Below are 19012 nucleotides of genomic sequence, written 5' to 3' on the forward strand. Positions count from 1 at the left end.
AATCCAAGTAAGTAGAGTTGACTTATATACGGCTTAGTATTCACTAAAGAGAAAGCTACAAATTGCCCTTCATCAAATACCCTAACCACAGCTTCTTCATTTGCAAATTTTCCAGTTCAGTTTCAGAAGACTCTAGTTTATTCATTGTTCCGACATTAAAGTTGCAGTCTACTTGTAATTAACAAAAGAATAAATATTCAAATATTCTCTTATTCATATTTTCAAAATTCAAATCCTGGCCTTATTTAATGGCATTATTAAATATTTCTTTTAATTATCGCCGATTTATTTAATCACAAGATAAGCTAGTAATTACACTCTTCATTTCAACGTAGCTTCAAATCACCGTCAAGTTTTTCGTAAAATAAAAAACCATCCTATCAAAGAAATCTGCTAGTGGAAGTCGATAAACACAGTTTCCGCAAACAGATAATCGGATTATAAATTAGGAAAGAGACCGAAGGAACTTTTCTTTTGAGTCGCGTAGCTCTGTACTTACATAGGTTTCGTAAAAGTGACCTATGGAGAACTTGAGAGCCATCTTCGGATTCGCGAAAATCTGATCAATCGCGCGTTACTTTCCCCGATTTGCGGCGTCTAATGCAGACGCTCCTTCCGCCGTGCGACGTTCACGGATGGCGAGAAACTTCTCCCCTATGCGGGACCGATTCGATGCAATTAGTTTGGCTGCACTGTAATTAACGGAGACTAGAGAATCGGAGACGGAAGAGGAGAAAGAAAGAGTGAAATAATGAGAGAGAGGGAGAAAGAGGACACTCGATGTTTGTACGACTTAAATTAGCAACCTATAGCGCGAAAGGTTATTCAATCGCTCTAATGACTCACTTTATCTTAATTTATACGATCATTAATATCGCCAATATCTGACATTGGCGGCCGATGATAATGAATCATCGGATCACGTATTGCGGAAGAACTAAAAAAAAAGATCGGAGAATCAATTGAGCACGAGCTCAATCGTGCGAGTTGGTAGGAACCAAGGAAGACAATGTCTTATTTCACGTATAAAAGATATTTAATGTATAGAACCAATAAATTTTACCTGGTCTTACCAAGTACAACAATGCAAATTTCAAACAATATAAAAAGTAATATAAAATTAACAGATGGATAAAAATAGGAACGTCTATTTCAGAGAGACGCCCGAGTACCTTCGTTGAGCGTTAACATATGGTATGACATATGTCATAAATAATCGCGCAAATAATTCATCATCGACTATCGAAATGCGATAACGGTTCAATTTACGTAAAGATAAAATAAAATTATCTTCTTCATTCAATTTTACCAATTCAATTAAATCCATAAATTTAATGCTACGTTACGCATTTGTCACGGCGTAGAGATGAAATCGAAGCGAGGATCTTGTCGTCTCATAAATATTCCTCGGTGATCGCTCGGCTGATGACTATACGTCGTATCTCATTGGTGCCCGCACCGATTTCGTAGAGCTTTGCATCTCGAAACAGTCTCCCCGTCACATAATCGTTGATATACCCGTTACCACCTGTCGAAAGGTTGAAAGAAGCGTGACTGTTCGCTCCATTAAATGTGTCACATTAAATACTCAAAAATTTATCTCCTTCAATTTTATATTCTAGATTCACTCTTCTAATAAATAATTTATAAATAATTTATTAGAGGAAAATTGTCAATACTGACGTAGATTATCTAAAACGGCACTTTCTTATTTTTCAGAAATTAAACATTGCACTGTACCGATACTGGTAAAAGCATGATCTGTTTAGACAAAGAAATAAAATCATAATTTATGTACATTTATTTATGGCTTTTTTTCTATATAAAATCTATGAAAAACGAATCTAATCTAATTTAACTTTTATATAGTCGCGCTACATGTTACAAAAACATTAATTATTATAAAATATAAAATATGAAAATTATAAAAACTGCTATATGTACCTAAAGATACGATAAAACTGTCTATATTTATATCTTCAAAGTTTTATTTTTAACGTTTAAGATACTATCAAAAAACAAAGTGATATGCCAATATTGTATGACCTTCCTTTATTCATTTTCTTCTAATAAATTATTTACCGAGTATCTGTACAGCGTCCAACGCTGCTTTCATTGCGTTCTCGGCAGAATAGAGAAGTACCGCGGCGCAATCCTTGCGATTTATGTGGCCGGCATCGCAGGACCTCGCGACGGAGTACAGGTAGCTCCTGCTCGAGCTCAGAGCCGTGTACATGTCCGCTATTTTCCCCTGAAATATGGTCGAAGTAGAGTTAATCGATATCAATCGGTGATTGCAAAATTTTTTAACAGATAGAGCATTTAATTCTTCTTTTCACCTGAATCAACTGGAATTGCGCAAGATACTCGCCGAATTGCTGTCTCGAATGGGCATATTCGAAGGCGACGTCGCAACAAGCTTGCAAAATTCTAGAATTCAGTTCAAATCGCACATAATCAAATATGTAGAATTGATCTCTATAAAACCCTCCTTCTATTAAACATGCAAAATACAAGTACAAGATAGAAATAAAACTGATCATTAAGTCAAACTTTCTATTAGTACTTCCAAGAACTTACCCCAAAGGTCCACCGGATAGTATCAACCGTTCTAAATCTAGTCCACTGAAGAGTACATAAATACCTTTATTAACTTCTCCCAAAACATTCGCGGCTGTAACAAATATTTAAAATTTCTTAGACTAGACCACAACATTGCGCGCGCTTCGCGCGCGCCACTTAGCATTTTTATATTGAACATTGCACTTTTTTTTCTTCTGTAATATTACTCTCACACACTTTATCATATTTAATGCCCTTCTCTATCTCACGCTCTTTCTCCCACTCTCTAAATTATTAATTATAATATTAATGATATTAATTATATTATTTTCATATTGTTCAATATTACTCTTACACTTTACTTTCTTATTTAATCCTCTTCTTTATCTCTCACGCTCTCCCACTCTCCTCCCTCCACCCCTCTCTCACTCACTAAACACAAATTAGTGATTATATTATATTTTCATGTTTCTTAATATCACTCTTACATACTTTATCTCCATACTTAATCCCCTTTAAATAAATTAAAAATTATAATATATTATATGTAATGTTACCTGTTAATTTTCAATCAATTTTCAAAACATTCACTTTCTGGCAAACTCTTTAGAAAATTATTGTACGCGTCCGGAACTATAGGAAAACTGTGTTAAAATAAATAGAATTCTCGATATTCGATTAGCATTTCCCGTCAACCCTCAAAATTCAAGTTTTCCGGAAAATATAATTGTTTAAAAAATGTTTTAATTAATTATATCACCTGAATTCTATAGCAAATTATTGTACGCGTCCGGAACTATGTGAGAATTACGTTAAAATAAATAGATCAGTCGATATTTGATTAGCATTTCAAGTCCAGCTTTAAAAATTCAAGTTTTCCGGGCAAAATAATTGTTTAAAAAATGTTTTTATTAATTATAACACCGTAACTTTCCAAAAACTATTGTACGCGTCCAGAACTATATGAAAACTGCGTTAAAATAAATAGAACTGTTGATATTCGATTTGCATTTCACGTCTAGCCCTCAAAATTCAAGTTTTTCGGGCAAAATAATTGTTTAAAAGATGTTTTAATTAATTATATTACCAAAACTCTTTAGAAAATTATTGTACGCGTCTGAAACTATATGAGAACTGCGTTAAAATAAATAAAACTGTCGATATTCGATTAGCATTTCACGTCTAGCTCTCAAAATTCAAGTTCTTCGGGTGAAATAATTGTTTAAAAAATGTTTTAATTAATTATATTACCGGAACTCTTTAGAAACTTATTGTACGCGTCCGGAACTATATGAGAATTGCGTTAAAATAAATAGAACTGTCGATATTTGAACAGCATCTCACGTCTAGCTCTCAAAATTCAAGTTCTTCGGGTGAAATAATTGTTTAAAAAATGTTTTAATTAATTATATTACCGGAACTTTATAGAAACATATTGTACGCGTCCCGAACTATATGAGAATTACGTTAAAATAATTAGATCTGTCGATATTCGATTAGCACTTGTCGTGTAGTCTTAGAAATTCAGATTTTTCAAGCAAAATAATTGTTTAAAAAATGTTTTAATTAATTATATCACCTAAACTTTATAGAAACATATTGTACGCGTCCCGAACTATATGAGAATTACGTTAAAATACATAGATCTGTCGATATTCGATTAGCACTTGTCGTGTAGCCTCAAAAATTCAAGTTTTTTGGGCAAAATAATTGTTTAAAAAATGTTTTAATTAATTATATCACCTGAACTGTATAGAAACATATTGTAAGCGTCCCGAACTATATGAGAATTACGTTAAAATAAATAGATCTGTCGATATTCGATTAGCACTTGTCGTGTAGCCTTAGAAATTCAAGTTTTTCGGGCAAAATAATTGTTTAAAAAATGTTTTAATTAATTATATCACCTGAACTTTATAGAAACATATTGTACGCGTCCCGAACTATATGAGAATTACGTTAAAATAAATGGATCTGTCGATATTCAAATAGCACTTGACGTGTAGCCTTAGAAATTCAAGTTTTTCGGGCAAAATAATTGTTTAAAAAATGTTCTAATTAATTATATCACCTGAACTTTATAGAAACATATTGTACGCGTCCCGAACTATATGAGAATTACGTTAAAATAATAAGATCTGTCGATATTCGATTAGCACTTGTCGTGTAGCCTTAAAAATTCAAGTTTTTCAAGCAAAATAATTGTTTAAAAAATGTTCTAATTAATTATATCACCGGAACTTAATAGAAACATATTGTACGCGTCCCGAACTATATGAGAATTACGTTAAAATAATTAGATCTGTCGATATTCGATTAGCACTTGTCGTGTAGCCTTAGAAATTCAAGTTTTTCAAGCATAATAATTGTTTAAAAAATGTTCTAATTAATTATATCACCGGAACTTTATAGAAACATATTGTACGCGTCCCGAAGTATATGAGAATTACGTTAAAATAATTAGATCTGTCGATATTCGATTAGCACTTGTCGTGTAGCCTTAGAAATTCAAGTTTTTCAAGCAAAATAATTGTTTAAAAAATGTTTTAATTAATTAAATCACCTAAACTTTACAGAAACATATTGTACGCGTCCCGAACTATATGAGAATTACGTTAAAATACATAGATCTGTCGATATTCGATTAGCACTTGTCGTGTAGCCTCAAAAATTCAAGTTTTTTGGGCAAAATAATTGTTTAAAAAATGTTTTAATTAATTATATCACCTGAACTGTATAGAAACATATTGTAAGCGTCCCGAACTATATGAGAATTACGTTAAAATAAATAGATCTGTCGATATTCGATTAGCACTTGTCGTGTAGCCTTAGAAATTCAAGTTTTTCGGGCAAAATAATTGTTTAAAAAATGTTTTAATTAATTATATCACCTGAACTTTATAGAAACATATTGTACGCGTCCCGAACTATATGAGAATTACGTTAAAATAAATGGATCTGTCGATATTCAAATAGCACTTGACGTGTAGCCTTAGAAATTCAAGTTTTTCGGGCAAAATAATTGTTTAAAAAATGTTCTAATTAATTATATCACCGGAACTTTATAGAAACATATTGTACGCGTCCCGAACTATATGAGAATTACGTTAAAATAATAAGATCTGTCGATATTCGATTAGCACTTGTCGTGTAGCCTTAAAAATTCAAGTTTTTCAAGCAAAATAATTGTTTAAAAAATGTTCTAATTAATTATATCACCGGAACTTAATAGAAACATATTGTACGCGTCCCGAACTATATGAGAATTACGTTAAAATAATTAGATCTGTCGATATTCGATTAGCACTTGTCGTGTAGCCTTAGAAATTCAAGTTTTTCAAGCATAATAATTGTTTAAAAAATGTTCTAATTAATTATATCACCGGAACTTAATAGAAACATATTGTACGCGTCCCGAACTATATGAGAATTACGTTAAAATAATTAGATCTGTCGATATTCGATTAGCACTTGTCGTGTAGTCTTAGAAATTCAAGTTTTTCAAGCAAAATAATTGTTTAAAAAATGTTCTAATTAATTATATCACCGGAACTTTACAGAAACATATTGTACGCGTCCCAAACTATATGAGAATTACGTTAAAATAATAAGATCTGTCGATATTCGATTAGCACTTGTCGTGTAGCCTTAAAAATTCAAGTTTTTCAAGCAAAATAATTGTTTAAAAAATGTTCTAATTAATTATATCACCGGAACTTTATAGAAACATATTGTACGCGTCCCGAAGTATATGAGAATTACGTTAAAATACATAGATCTGTCGATATTCGATTAGCACTTGTCGTGTAGCCTTAGAAATTCAAGTTTTTCGGGCAAAATAATTGTTTAAAAAATGTTCTAATTAATTATATCACCTGAATTTTATACAAACATATTGTACGCGTCCCGAACTATATGAGAATTACGTTAAAATAATTAGATCTGTTGATATTCGATTAGCACTTGTCGTGTAGCCTTAGAAATTCAAGTTTTTCAAGCAAAATAATTGTTTAAAAAATGTTTTAATTAATTATATCACCTAAACTTTATAGAAACATATTGTACGCGTCCCGAACTATATGAGAATTACGTTAAAATAATTAGATCTGTCGATATTCGATTAGCACTTGTCGTGTAGCCTTAGAAATTCAAGTTTTTCAAGCATAATAATTGTTTAAAAAATGTTCTAATTAATTATATCACCTGAATTTTATACAAACATATTGTACGCGTCCCGAACTATATGAGAATTACGTTAAAATAATTAGATCTGTCGATATTCGATTAGCACTTGTCGTGTAGCCTTAGAAATTCAAGTTTTTCAAGCAAAATAATTGTTTAAAAAATGTTTTAATTAATTATATCACCTAAACTTTACAGAAACATATTGTACGCGTCCCGAACTATATGAGAATTACGTTAAAATACATAGATCTGTCGATATTCGATTAGCACTTGTCGTGTAGCCTCAAAAATTCAAGTTTTTTGGGCAAAATAATTGTTTAAAAAATGTTCTAATTAATTATATCACCGGAACTTTACAGAAACATATTGTACGCGTCCCGAACTATATGAGAATTACGTTAAAATAATAAGATCTGTCGATATTCGATTAGCACTTGTCGTGTAGTCTTAAAAATTCAAGTTTTTCAAGCATAATAATTGTTTAAAAAATGTTCTAATTAATTATATCACCGGAACTTTACAGAAACATATTGTACGCGTCCCGAACTATATGAGAATTACGTTCAAATAAATAGATCTGTCGATATTCAAATAGCACTTGACGTGTAGCCTTAGAAATTCAAGTTTTTCGGGCAAAATAATTGTTTAAAAAATGTTTTAATTAATTATATCACCTGAACTTTATAGAAACATATTGTACGCGTCCCGAACTATATGAGAATTACGTTAAAATAAATGGATCTGTCGATATTCAAATAGCACTTGACGTGTAGCCTTAGAAATTCAAGTTTTTCGGGCAAAATAATTGTTTAAAAAATGTTCTAATTAATTATATCACCTGAACTTTATAGAAACATATTATACGTGTCCCGAACTATATGAGAATTACGTTAAAATAATTAGATCTGTCGATATTCAATTAGCACTTGTCGTGTAGCCGGTGATAAAAATTCAAGTTTTTCAAGCAAAATAATTGTTTAAAAAATGTTCTAATTAATTATATCACCGGAACTTTACAGAAACATATTGTACGCGTCCCGAATTATATGAGAATTACGTTAAAATAATTAGATCTGTCGATATTCGATTAGCACTTGTCGTGTAGCCTTAGAAATTCAAGTTTTTCAAGCATAATAATTGTTTAAAAAATGTTCTAATTAATTATATCACCGGAACTTAATAGAAACATATTGTACGCGTCCCGAACTATATGAGAATTACGTTAAAATAATTAGATCTGTCGATATTCGATTAGCACTTGTCGTGTAGTCTTAGAAATTCAAGTTTTTCAAGCAAAATAATTGTTTAAAAAATGTTCTAATTAATTATATCACCGGAACTTTACAGAAACATATTGTACGCGTCCCAAACTATATGAGAATTACGTTAAAATAATAAGATCTGTCGATATTCGATTAGCACTTGTCGTGTAGCCTTAAAAATTCAAGTTTTTCAAGCAAAATAATTGTTTAAAAAATGTTCTAATTAATTATATCACCGGAACTTTATAGAAACATATTGTACGCGTCCCGAAGTATATGAGAATTACGTTAAAATACATAGATCTGTCGATATTCGATTAGCACTTGTCGTGTAGCCTTAGAAATTCAAGTTTTTCGGGCAAAATAATTGTTTAAAAAATGTTCTAATTAATTATATCACCTGAATTTTATACAAACATATTGTACGCGTCCCGAACTATATGAGAATTACGTTAAAATACTTAGATCTGTTGATATTCGATTAGCACTTGTCGTGTAGCCTTAGAAATTCAAGTTTTTCAAGCAAAATAATTGTTTAAAAAATGTTTTAATTAATTATATCACCTAAACTTTATAGAAACATATTGTACGCGTCCCGAACTATATGAGAATTACGTTAAAATAATTAGATCTGTCGATATTCGATTAGCACTTGTCGTGTAGCCTTAGAAATTCAAGTTTTTCAAGCATAATAATTGTTTAAAAAATGTTCTAATTAATTATATCACCGGAACTTAATAGAAACATATTGTACGCGTCCCGAACTATATGAGAATTACGTTAAAATAATTAGATCTGTCGATATTCGATTAGCACTTGTCGTGTAGTCTTAGAAATTCAAGTTTTTCAAGCAAAATAATTGTTTAAAAAATGTTCTAATTAATTATATCACCGGAACTTTACAGAAACATATTGTACGCGTCCCAAACTATATGAGAATTACGTTAAAATAATAAGATCTGTCGATATTCGATTAGCACTTGTCGTGTAGCCTTAAAAATTCAAGTTTTTCAAGCAAAATAATTGTTTAAAAAATGTTCTAATTAATTATATCACCGGAACTTTATAGAAACATATTGTACGCGTCCCGAAGTATATGAGAATTACGTTAAAATACATAGATCTGTCGATATTCGATTAGCACTTGTCGTGTAGCCTTAGAAATTCAAGTTTTTCGGGCAAAATAATTGTTTAAAAAAATGTTCTAATTAATTATATCACCTGAATTTTATACAAACATATTGTACGCGTCCCGAACTATATGAGAATTACGTTAAAATAATTAGATCTGTCGATATTCGATTAGCACTTGTCGTGTAGCCTTAGAAATTCAAGTTTTTCAAGCAAAATAATTGTTTAAAAAATGTTTTAATTAATTATATCACCTAAACTTTATAGAAACATATTGTACGCGTCCCGAACTATATGAGAATTACGTTAAAATAATTAGATCTGTCGATATTCGATTAGCACTTGTCGTGTAGCCTTAGAAATTCAAGTTTTTCAAGCATAATAATTGTTTAAAAAATGTTCTAATTAATTATATCACCGGAACTTAATAGAAACATATTGTACGCGTCCCAAACTATATGAGAATTACGTTAAAATAATTAGATCTGTCGATATTCGATTAGCACTTGTCGTGTAGTCTTAGAAATTCAAGTTTTTCAAGCAAAATAATTGTTTAAAAAATGTTCTAATTAATTATATCACCGGAACTTTACAGAAACATATTGTACGCGTCCCAAACTATATGAGAATTACGTTAAAATAATAAGATCTGTCGATATTCGATTAGCACTTGTCGTGTAGCCTTAAAAATTCAAGTTTTTCAAGCAAAATAATTGTTTAAAAAATGTTCTAATTAATTATATCACCGGAACTTTATAGAAACATATTGTACGCGTCCCGAAGTATATGAGAATTACGTTAAAATACATAGATCTGTCGATATTCGATTAGCACTTGTCGTGTAGCCTTAGAAATTCAAGTTTTTCGGGCAAAATAATTGTTTAAAAAATGTTCTAATTAATTATATCACCTGAATTTTATACAAACATATTGTACGCGTCCCGAACTATATGAGAATTACGTTAAAATAATTAGATCTGTCGATATTCGATTAGCACTTGTCGTGTAGCCTTAGAAATTCAAGTTTTTCAAGCAAAATAATTGTTTAAAAAATGTTTTAATTAATTATATCACCTAAACTTTATAGAAACATATTGTACGCGTCCCGAACTATATGAGAATTACGTTAAAATAATTAGATCTGTCGATATTCGATTAGCACTTGTCGTGTAGCCTTAGAAATTCAAGTTTTTCAAGCATAATAATTGTTTAAAAAATGTTCTAATTAATTATATCACCGGAACTTTATAGAAACATATTGTACGCGTCCCGAACTATATGAGAATTACGTTAAAATAATTAGATCTGTCGATATTCGATTAGCACTTGTCGTGTAGCCTTAGAAATTCAAGTTTTTCAAGCATAATAATTGTTTAAAAAATGTTCTAATTAATTATATCACCGGAACTTTATAGAAACATATTGTACGCGTCCCGAACTATATGAGAATTACGTTAAAATAAATGGATCTGTCGATATTCGATTAGCACTTGTCGTGTAGCCTTAAAAATTCAAGTTTTTCAAGCAAAATAATTGTTTAAAAAATGTTCTAATTAATTATATCACCGGAACTTTATAGAAACATATTGTACGCGTCCCGACCTATATGAGAATTACGTTAAAATAAATAGATCTGTCGATATTCGATTAGCACTTGTCGTGAAGCCTCAAAAATTCAAGTTTTTCAAGCATAATAATTGTTTAAAAAATGTTCTAATTAATTATATCACCGGAACTTAATAGAAACATATTGTACGCGTCCCGAACTATATGAGAATTACGTTAAAATACATAGATCTGTCGATATTCGATTAGCACTTGTCGTGTAGCCTCAAAAATTCAAGTTTTTCAAGCATAATAATTGTTTAAAAAATGTTCTAATTAATTATATCACCGGAACTTAATAGAAACATATTGTACGCGTCCGGAACTATATGAAAACTGCGTTAAAATAAATAAATCTATCGATATTCAATTAGCACTTCACGTCCAGCTTTCAAAATTCAAGTTTTCCGGGCAAAATAATTTAAAAAAAAATGTTTTTATTAATTACAATACCATAACTTTTTTAAAAACTATTGACACACGTTTAATCGGCATCGCGGAAAAGCGACAACAATACTTCGAGAGATGCGAGTATTGATGCCATGCCCTTTTTTAGAAAGGATTCTTACTTCTCCCCCCCCCTTTCTCTCTTTCTCTCTCTCTCTCTTTCTCTTCCTCTCGTATATTTTTTATTTGGCTCTTTTTTCTTTTTCCCTGATTTCTTGTAATTATTTCAATCAGCTATCAAAAGTGACAGTTTGACAGCTGAAAATGACACGAAGTAGTTTGACAGCTGGAAATGACACGAAGTGAAGACAGTCACAACGCACTTAACAACTTTATAGCGAGACAGCCAATCAGCATCTCGGAAAAGCGACAACAATAAATTCGATTTGATTTAACATCTCCTTTTTTAGATAGGATTAAAAAGACAAAAGATGATCAATTTTAATTTTAATAGATTTAAAATAATTTTTTTTAGAAATTTCTTAGAGTATCTTAACGGAAAAATTTCCCCACGTTTTTTTTCGCGTTTCTCGTTTGAGGACCAAACTCACCCGGCACTTTGCAGTCCTCGAAAATTAATTCACCCGTGTTGGAGCCACGCATTCCCAGCTTATCCAATTTCTGTGCCGAGCTGAAGCCTTCTGTACCACGCTCGACGACGAAGGCGGTGATACCATGCTGCGGCCTGTCCGCGCTCGGATCTGTCCTCGCATAGACGACCATCACGTCCGCGTCCGGACCGTTGGTGATCCAGAACTTATTGCCGTTCAGTACGTAGTGATCATCCTTTTTCTCGGCCCGTAGCTTCATGGAGACGACGTCGGACCCGGAGCCTGGCTCTGACATTGCAAGCGCGCCGATGTGTTCACCGCTGCACAGCTATATCTCAGTTATAGAGTTTCTCATACAACATCAATAATTTATTTACGTTATTAATAATTTGTTACGTGAGTTTACTCGATAGAAATATTAAAGACACTTCTTGATTCTCGTAAAAGCGCTTTCTGTTATAATTTATATCGTTATAAATATTCAATTTATAATTATGATTTATTCTAAATTCAGCAAAATATTCATTCATTAAAATATTACGTGTATTTTTTATAAATTCATATAAAATTCTCTAGTAACGTTATATACGCGTATGTTGAGATAAATTACTTTTAAAAGCTTTCTTTTATGGTTATAGAATTATTAATAATTAATATAATTTATTTTTACAATTAAAATTTATTCAACAAAATATTTATTTACTCAAAACTGTATCTGTATATGTACTTTTTTTCAATACTAGAACATTACAGACGCGCGCTGCGCGCGCGCTATTTGACATTTTACTTTAAAAATAATAATAATTGCAATTTGATTTTCTCTGTCTTTTGTTTACATTAATCAAACGTCTTCTGCAATTTTGAATAAAAAAATGTAAAGTTTAATTATACATACATACATACATACATACATACATACATACATACATACATACATACCTACATACTTACCTACATACATACAGACCAACATACATACCTACTTGCATACTTACTGCTACCTAGCTACCTAGCTACCTAGCTACATATTTATCTAGTTACGCTCGCTCGTTTGCTCCCTCCCTCCCGCCCTTTTTCACTCACTCACTCGCTCACTCCTCGCTCAATCACTCGCTCACTCCTCGCTCACTCCTCGCTCACTCCTCGCTCACTCACTCGCTTCCTCCTCGCTCCCTCCTCGCTCCCTCCTCGTTCCCTCCTCGCTCCCTCCTCGCTCACTCCTCGCTCAATCACTCGCTCACACCTCGCTCATTCCTCGCTCACTCCTTGCTCACTCCTCGCTCACTCACTCGCTCACTCACTCGCTCACTCCTGGCTCACTCCCGGCTCACTCCCGGCTCACTCCTCGCTCACTCCCGGCTCACTCCTCGCTCACTCCTGACTCACTCCTCGCTCACTCCTGGCTCACTCCTGGCTTACTCCCGGCTCACTCCTGGCACACTCCCGGCTCACTCCTGGCTTACTCCTGGCTCACTCCCGGCACACTCCTCGCTCACTCCCGACTCACTCTTCGCTCACTCCTGGCTAACTCCTGGCTTACTTCTGACTCACTCCTGGCTCACTCCCGGCTCACTCCTCGCTCACTTCCGACTCACTCCTCGCTCACTCCTGGCTCACTCCTGGCTTACTCCTGACTCACTCCTGGCTCACTCCCGGCTCACTCCTGGCTTACTCCTGGCTCACTCCCGGCTCACTCCTCGCTCATTCCTCGCTCACTCTTAGCTCACTCCTCCCTCAGTCACTCGCTCACTCCTCGCTCAGTCACTCGCTCACTCCTCGCTCATCTACTCGCTCACTCCCGGCTCACTCCCGGCTCACTCCTCGCTCACTCCCGGCTCACTCCTCGCTCACTCCCGGCTCACTCTTCGCTCACTCCTGGCTCACTCCTGGCTCACTCCTCGCTCACTCCTCGCTCACTCCTCGCTCACTCCTCGCTCACTCTCAGCTCACTCCCGGCTCACTCCTAGCTTACTCCCGGCTCACTCCTCGCTCACTCCCAGCTCACTCCTCGCTCATCTACTCGCTCACTCCCGGCTCACTCCCGGCTCACTCCTCGCTCACTCCCGGCTCACTCTTCGCTCACTCCTGGCTCACTCCTGGCTCACTCCTGGCTTACTCCTGACTCACTCCTGGCTCACTCCCGGCTCACTCCTCGTTCACTCCTCGCTCACTCCCGGCTCACTCCTCGCTCACTCCTGGCTTACTCCTGACTCACTCCTGGCTCACTCCCGGCTCACTCCTCGCTCGCTCCCGACTCACTCCTCGCTCGCTCCCGACCTACTCCTCGCTCACTCCTGGCTCACTCCTGGCTTACTCCTGACTCACTCCTGGCTCACTCCCGGCTCACTCCTGGCTTACTCCTGGCTCACTCCCGGCTCACTCCTCGCTCACTCCTCGCTCACTCTTAGCTCACTCCTCGCTCAATCACTCGCTCACTCCTCGCTCATCTACTCGTTCACTCCTCGCTCACTCCCGGCTCACTCCTCGCTCACTCCCGGCTCACTCCTCGCTCACTCCTGGCTCACTCCTGGCTTACTCCTGACTCACTCCTGGCTCACTCCCGGCTCACTCCTCGCTCACTCCCGGCTCACTCCTCGCTCACTCCTGGCTCACTCCTGGCTTACTCCTGACTCACTCTTGGCTCACTCCCGGCTCACTCCCGGCTCACTATCGGCTCACTCCTGGCTTACTCCTGGCTCACTCCCGGCTCACTATCGGCTCACTCCTGGCTTACTCCTGGCTCACTCCCGGCTCACTCCTCGCTCACTCCTCGCTCAATCACTCGCTCACTCCTCGCTCATCTACTCGTTCACTCCTCGCTCACTCCCGGCTCACTCCTCGCTCACTCCCGGCTCACTCCTGGCTTACTCTTGACTCACTCCTGGCTCACTCCCGGCTCACTCTTCGCTCACTCCTGGCTCACTCCTGGCTCACTCCCGGCTCACTCCTCGCTCACTCCTCGCTCACTCACTCGCTCACTCCTCGCTCCCTTCTCGCTCAGTCACTCGCTCACTCCTCGCTCATCTACTCGCTCACTTCTTGCTCACTCCTCGCTCACTCCCGGCTCACTCCTCGCTCCTTCCTTGCTCCCTCCTCGCTCCCTCCTCGCTCACTCCTCTCTCACTTCTCGCTCACTCCTCGCTCACTCCTCGCTCAGTCACTCGCTCACTCCCGGCTCACTCCTCGCTCACTCCCGGCTCACTCCTCGCTCACTCCTGGCTCACTCCTGGCTTACTCCTGGCTCACTCCTGGCTTACTCCTGACTCACTCCCGGCTCACTCCTGGCTCACTCCCGGCTCACTCCTGGCTTACTCCTGGCTTACTCCCGGCTCACTCCTCGCTCACTCCTCGCTCACTCTTAGCTCACTCCTCGCTCAGTCACTCGCTCACTCCTCGCTCATCTACTCGCTCACTCCTCGCTCACTCCCGGCTCACTCCTCGCTCACTCCCGGCTCACTCCTCGCTCACTCCTGGCTCACTCCTGGCTTACTCCTGACTCACTCTTGGCTCACTCCCGGCTCACTCCTGGCTTACTCCTGGCTCACTCCCGGCTCACTCCTCGCTCACTCCCGGCTCACTCCTCGCTCACTTCTGGCTCACTCCTGGCTTACTCCCGACTCACTCCTGGCTCACTCCCGGCTTACTCCTGGCTCACTCCCGGCTCACTTTTCGCTCACTCCTGGCTCACTCCTGGCTTACTCCTGGCTCACTCCTGGCTTACTCCTGACTCACTCCCGGCTCACTCCCGGCTCACTCCTGGCTCACTCCCGGCTCACTCCTGGTTTACTCCTGGCTCACTCCCGGCTCACTCCTCGCTCACTCCTCGCTCACTCTTAGCTCACTCCTCGCTCAGTCACTCGCTCACTCCTCGCTCAGTCACTCGCTCACTCCTCCCTCATCTACTCGCTCACTCCTCGCTCACTCCCGGCTCACTCCTCGCTCACTCCCGGCTCATTCCTCGCTCACTCCTGGCTTACTCCTGGCTTACTCCTGGCTCACTCCTCGCTCACTCCCGGCTCACTCCTCGCTCACTCCTGGCTCACTCCTCGCTCACTCTTGGCTCACTCCTGGCTTACTCCTCGCTCAATCCTGGCTCACTCCCGGCTCACTCCTCGCTCACTCCTGGCTCACTCCTGGCTTACTCCCGACTCACTCCTGGCTCACTCCCGGCTTATTCCTGGCTCACTCCCGGCTCACTCCTCGCTCACTCCCGGCTCACTCCTCGCTCACTCCCGGCTCACTCCTCGCTCACTCCTCGCTCACTCACTCGCTCACTCCTCGCTCCCTTCTCGCTCAGTCACTCGCTCACTCCTCGCTCATTTACTCGCTCACTTCTTGCTCACTCCTCGCTCACTCCCGGCTCACTCCTCGCTCCTTTCTCGCTCCCTCCTCGCTCCCTCCTCGCTCACTTCTCTCTCACTTCTCGCTCACTCCTCGCTCACTCCTCGCTCAGTCACTCGCTCACTCCCGGCTCACTCCTCGCTCACTCCCGGCTCACTCCTCGCTCACTCCTGGCTTACTCCCGGCTCACTCCTCGCTCCCTCCTCGCTCCCTCCTCGCTCACTCACTCGCTCCTTCCTCGCTCCCTCCTCGCTCACTTCTCTCTCACTCACTCGCTCACTCCGTGCTCCCTCCTCGCTTTGCGCGCGCTACTTAACTTTTTATTTTTTACTTTTTAAAAATAAATTACAACAATAAATGTATAAATAATATTTAACAAATTTGACAGCTGTCAAAATTGCAATGACAGCTACTCTTGCAACACGAAGTATGCGCAACGAGAGAACCAATCGGCATCGCGGAAAAGCGACAATAATAAACTTCGAGAAATGCGAGCAATCGACTTTACATGCCTTTTTTTAGATAGGAAAAGAGATCTAGAAATATATAAAGTTAAACTTGTATGTAAAGAGAATTGTCGTAAACAGCTTTTACGTACGTTGTATATAATTGTACATATGTAATTTAAATACTTTTACAAATAAATTATTATTTACATGAAACTTATATATTATAAAATTTATTCGATAAAATATTTGTTTTATCCTTTTTTAAAGATTTTCTAGAGATATAATATTGGAGACGCATTATACCTTGGGCAAATATTTGCGCTTTTGTTCCTCCGTGCCGTTTCGATGAATTTGATTGACGCAAAGATTCGAATGTGCACCATAGCTGAGCCCGATGGCAGCTGATGCTCTACTTATTTCCTCCATGATAATTATATGATCGAGATATGTGCCACCTGTGCCACCGTATTCTGACTTCACCGTTGGACCCAACAGGCCCAGTTTACCCAACTCCCTCCAAAATATCTGTCATTTTTTAAGAATTTTTTAGAATCAAAATGTTACGAAAAAAATTAGAATTTCTTTTCGCATACTGAAATTGTTTGTCGATGTGCATGAAAAAAGCACTTACCCTTAGTCCATCGAAATTATTTTTCTTGTCGATTTCGGCGGCCTTAGGCGCTAGTTCCTTTTGCGCAAAATTGAAAACAAGCGAGCGAAGCTGAATAATAAAAGAACGACATTTTTTAAATATGATAATTTATTATCATTAATATAATATATAAATAATAATTTAAATAATTTTCAACGTTTTTATAAGAAAAAGACACAAAAATGACCAAACATAACATAAACAAACATTAAAAATTAAATATATTTTATATCATTTTAATTAAAAAAAAAAACAGTTGTTATAATACTTAAATACTGACAAGATGTTATTGAATCCATCGATCCTAAATAAATTTTTATATTATTAACATTGGGGATAATTATAATATAAGTAATATCTATTATCTATCTAAATTTTAATAGTCATGTTAATTAAATCTGATAAGTTTCTGTTTTTGACATTTTGTAAAGAAAATTAATTTTACATCAAGCCAATCAACTTGCTTATCTCTTAATTCTGATAAACTTGTTATTCCGTGGCATATATGTATGCGTTGTGTAAATTTGTTTTGTCGAGCCTCCACATCGTGCGTCGTCACGATTGCGGACGCACTTTACGGTATAACTTCGGATCCCACCGTACGAGCCCGGGCACAGACTTTTACATAACGCATAATGCATAACGCATAAGAGAATTAACCAGAGGTCTTGATTTCTATGCTGGGGAAAGAAATAGACGATTGACTGATTCTCTTATGTGTTATGTATTATCCGTTATGCAAAAGTCTGTGCCCGCCGGGCCCTACCTCTAAAACACATATCAGTTTAATTATTAAAGACAGAAATTTGCGAAATTGGAGATTAGAATTCAAGCAATCGGAACAAAAATTGGATTAAAATTAAAATCAAAATTAAAATTGTCCTATCAAATTCTAATTGATCTGGTTAAATTCCAGTTAATCAGATATATAAGTTATTTTTAATATTAAAGTAAAATAATTAAGTAAAGCTGTGTAGATATACAATAAAAATTACATAAAGCCATTTTTAATCAGCGATCTTTAATCTCTAATTCTGATGCAGTTGGGAATCCGCTGTTGACAAAAGAGCATCAATTGATGTTGAATAGAGACACTATAATCAGAGACTGACCACGACAAATCACTTTCGATTGATTCATTATTCCTTGGCAATTTCGTGTGAAAGAACAAGATAAAGAAAAAATCAAAAGAAAGATAAAAAAGAAAAACTGAGAAAGATCTTTGCGTTATGGCCAGTTTCTGATTATAGTGTCTCTATTGACATGTGATGACGTGTGATCGAACGAAGTTGCGTTACTGGTTACTAACCTCTCGCTGTTCGTCGCTCAGTCCAAAGATACTCTCGTCAATTTTACAATAGCTCGATATCTGGCACGCACCAATCTTACCGGCATGATTCGCGAAACGTGAAACGGCAGACCAACGCGCTAAGAACATTCTGCTTCTCGTTGATTGATATCGCCGATATTTTCAAACAATAGCAATTTATCTGGATTTATCTTCTGTGCGTTGGTAAAAGGGAAAGCACGTGCGAGAATTTTATATATACAATATATGAAAATTTTTATGGAAAGTGCGGCAATTGTTCACGTATTTTTAGCATATTATTAAATAATTTCGACAGATAATAGAAAAAACGAGATAAATTCGTCATGGACCGAATAAGAGCTCAATCTTGAGTGAACTACGAAAAAGTGCTGACAACGTACACTTATTATTATGACATTCGAGCTGGGTGGGGATATGAGACAACCAACTAATACATATGTATCATTATGTACGCTCGCGATAAGTGCCATTATTTTTTATCACTCGGCTGATGTAGC

General features: G+C 37.2%; 1 protein-coding gene across 1 annotated transcript; it reads right to left on the bottom strand.

The window, feature by feature from the left end:
- Window positions 1-1017: 1017 nt before the first annotated feature.
- Window positions 1018-19012, bottom strand: LOC105838115 (isovaleryl-CoA dehydrogenase, mitochondrial). The gene is made up of 8 exons (XM_012683413.3): window positions 18495-19012; window positions 17165-17254; window positions 16837-17058; window positions 11744-12071; window positions 2581-2674; window positions 2340-2430; window positions 2083-2251; window positions 1018-1528 (listed from the first exon to the last, which is right to left on the bottom strand). The coding sequence occupies exons 1-8, from the start codon at window positions 18621-18623 to the stop codon at window positions 1395-1397; spliced, it is 1257 nt and encodes a 418-aa protein (XP_012538867.1). The 5' UTR covers window positions 18624-19012; the 3' UTR covers window positions 1018-1394.

This window comes from Monomorium pharaonis, chromosome 5 (assembly GCF_013373865.1).
Source record: "Monomorium pharaonis isolate MP-MQ-018 chromosome 5, ASM1337386v2, whole genome shotgun sequence".
NCBI lineage: Eukaryota > Metazoa > Arthropoda > Insecta > Hymenoptera > Formicidae > Monomorium > Monomorium pharaonis.

Coding starts and splice junctions, on each gene's coding strand:
- LOC105838115 (XM_012683413.3), bottom strand. CDS start 18,623: ATGTTCTTAGCGCGTTGGTCTGCCGTTTCACGTTTCGCGAATCATGCC. Junction 2,431..2,580: donor CTATCCGGTGGACCTTTGGG/GTAAGTTCTTGG, acceptor ACTGAATTCTAG/AATTTTGCAAGCTTGTTGCG. Junction 1,529..2,082: donor GGACGCTGTACAGATACTCG/GTAAATAATTTA, acceptor ACCTTTCGACAG/GTGGTAACGGGTATATCAAC.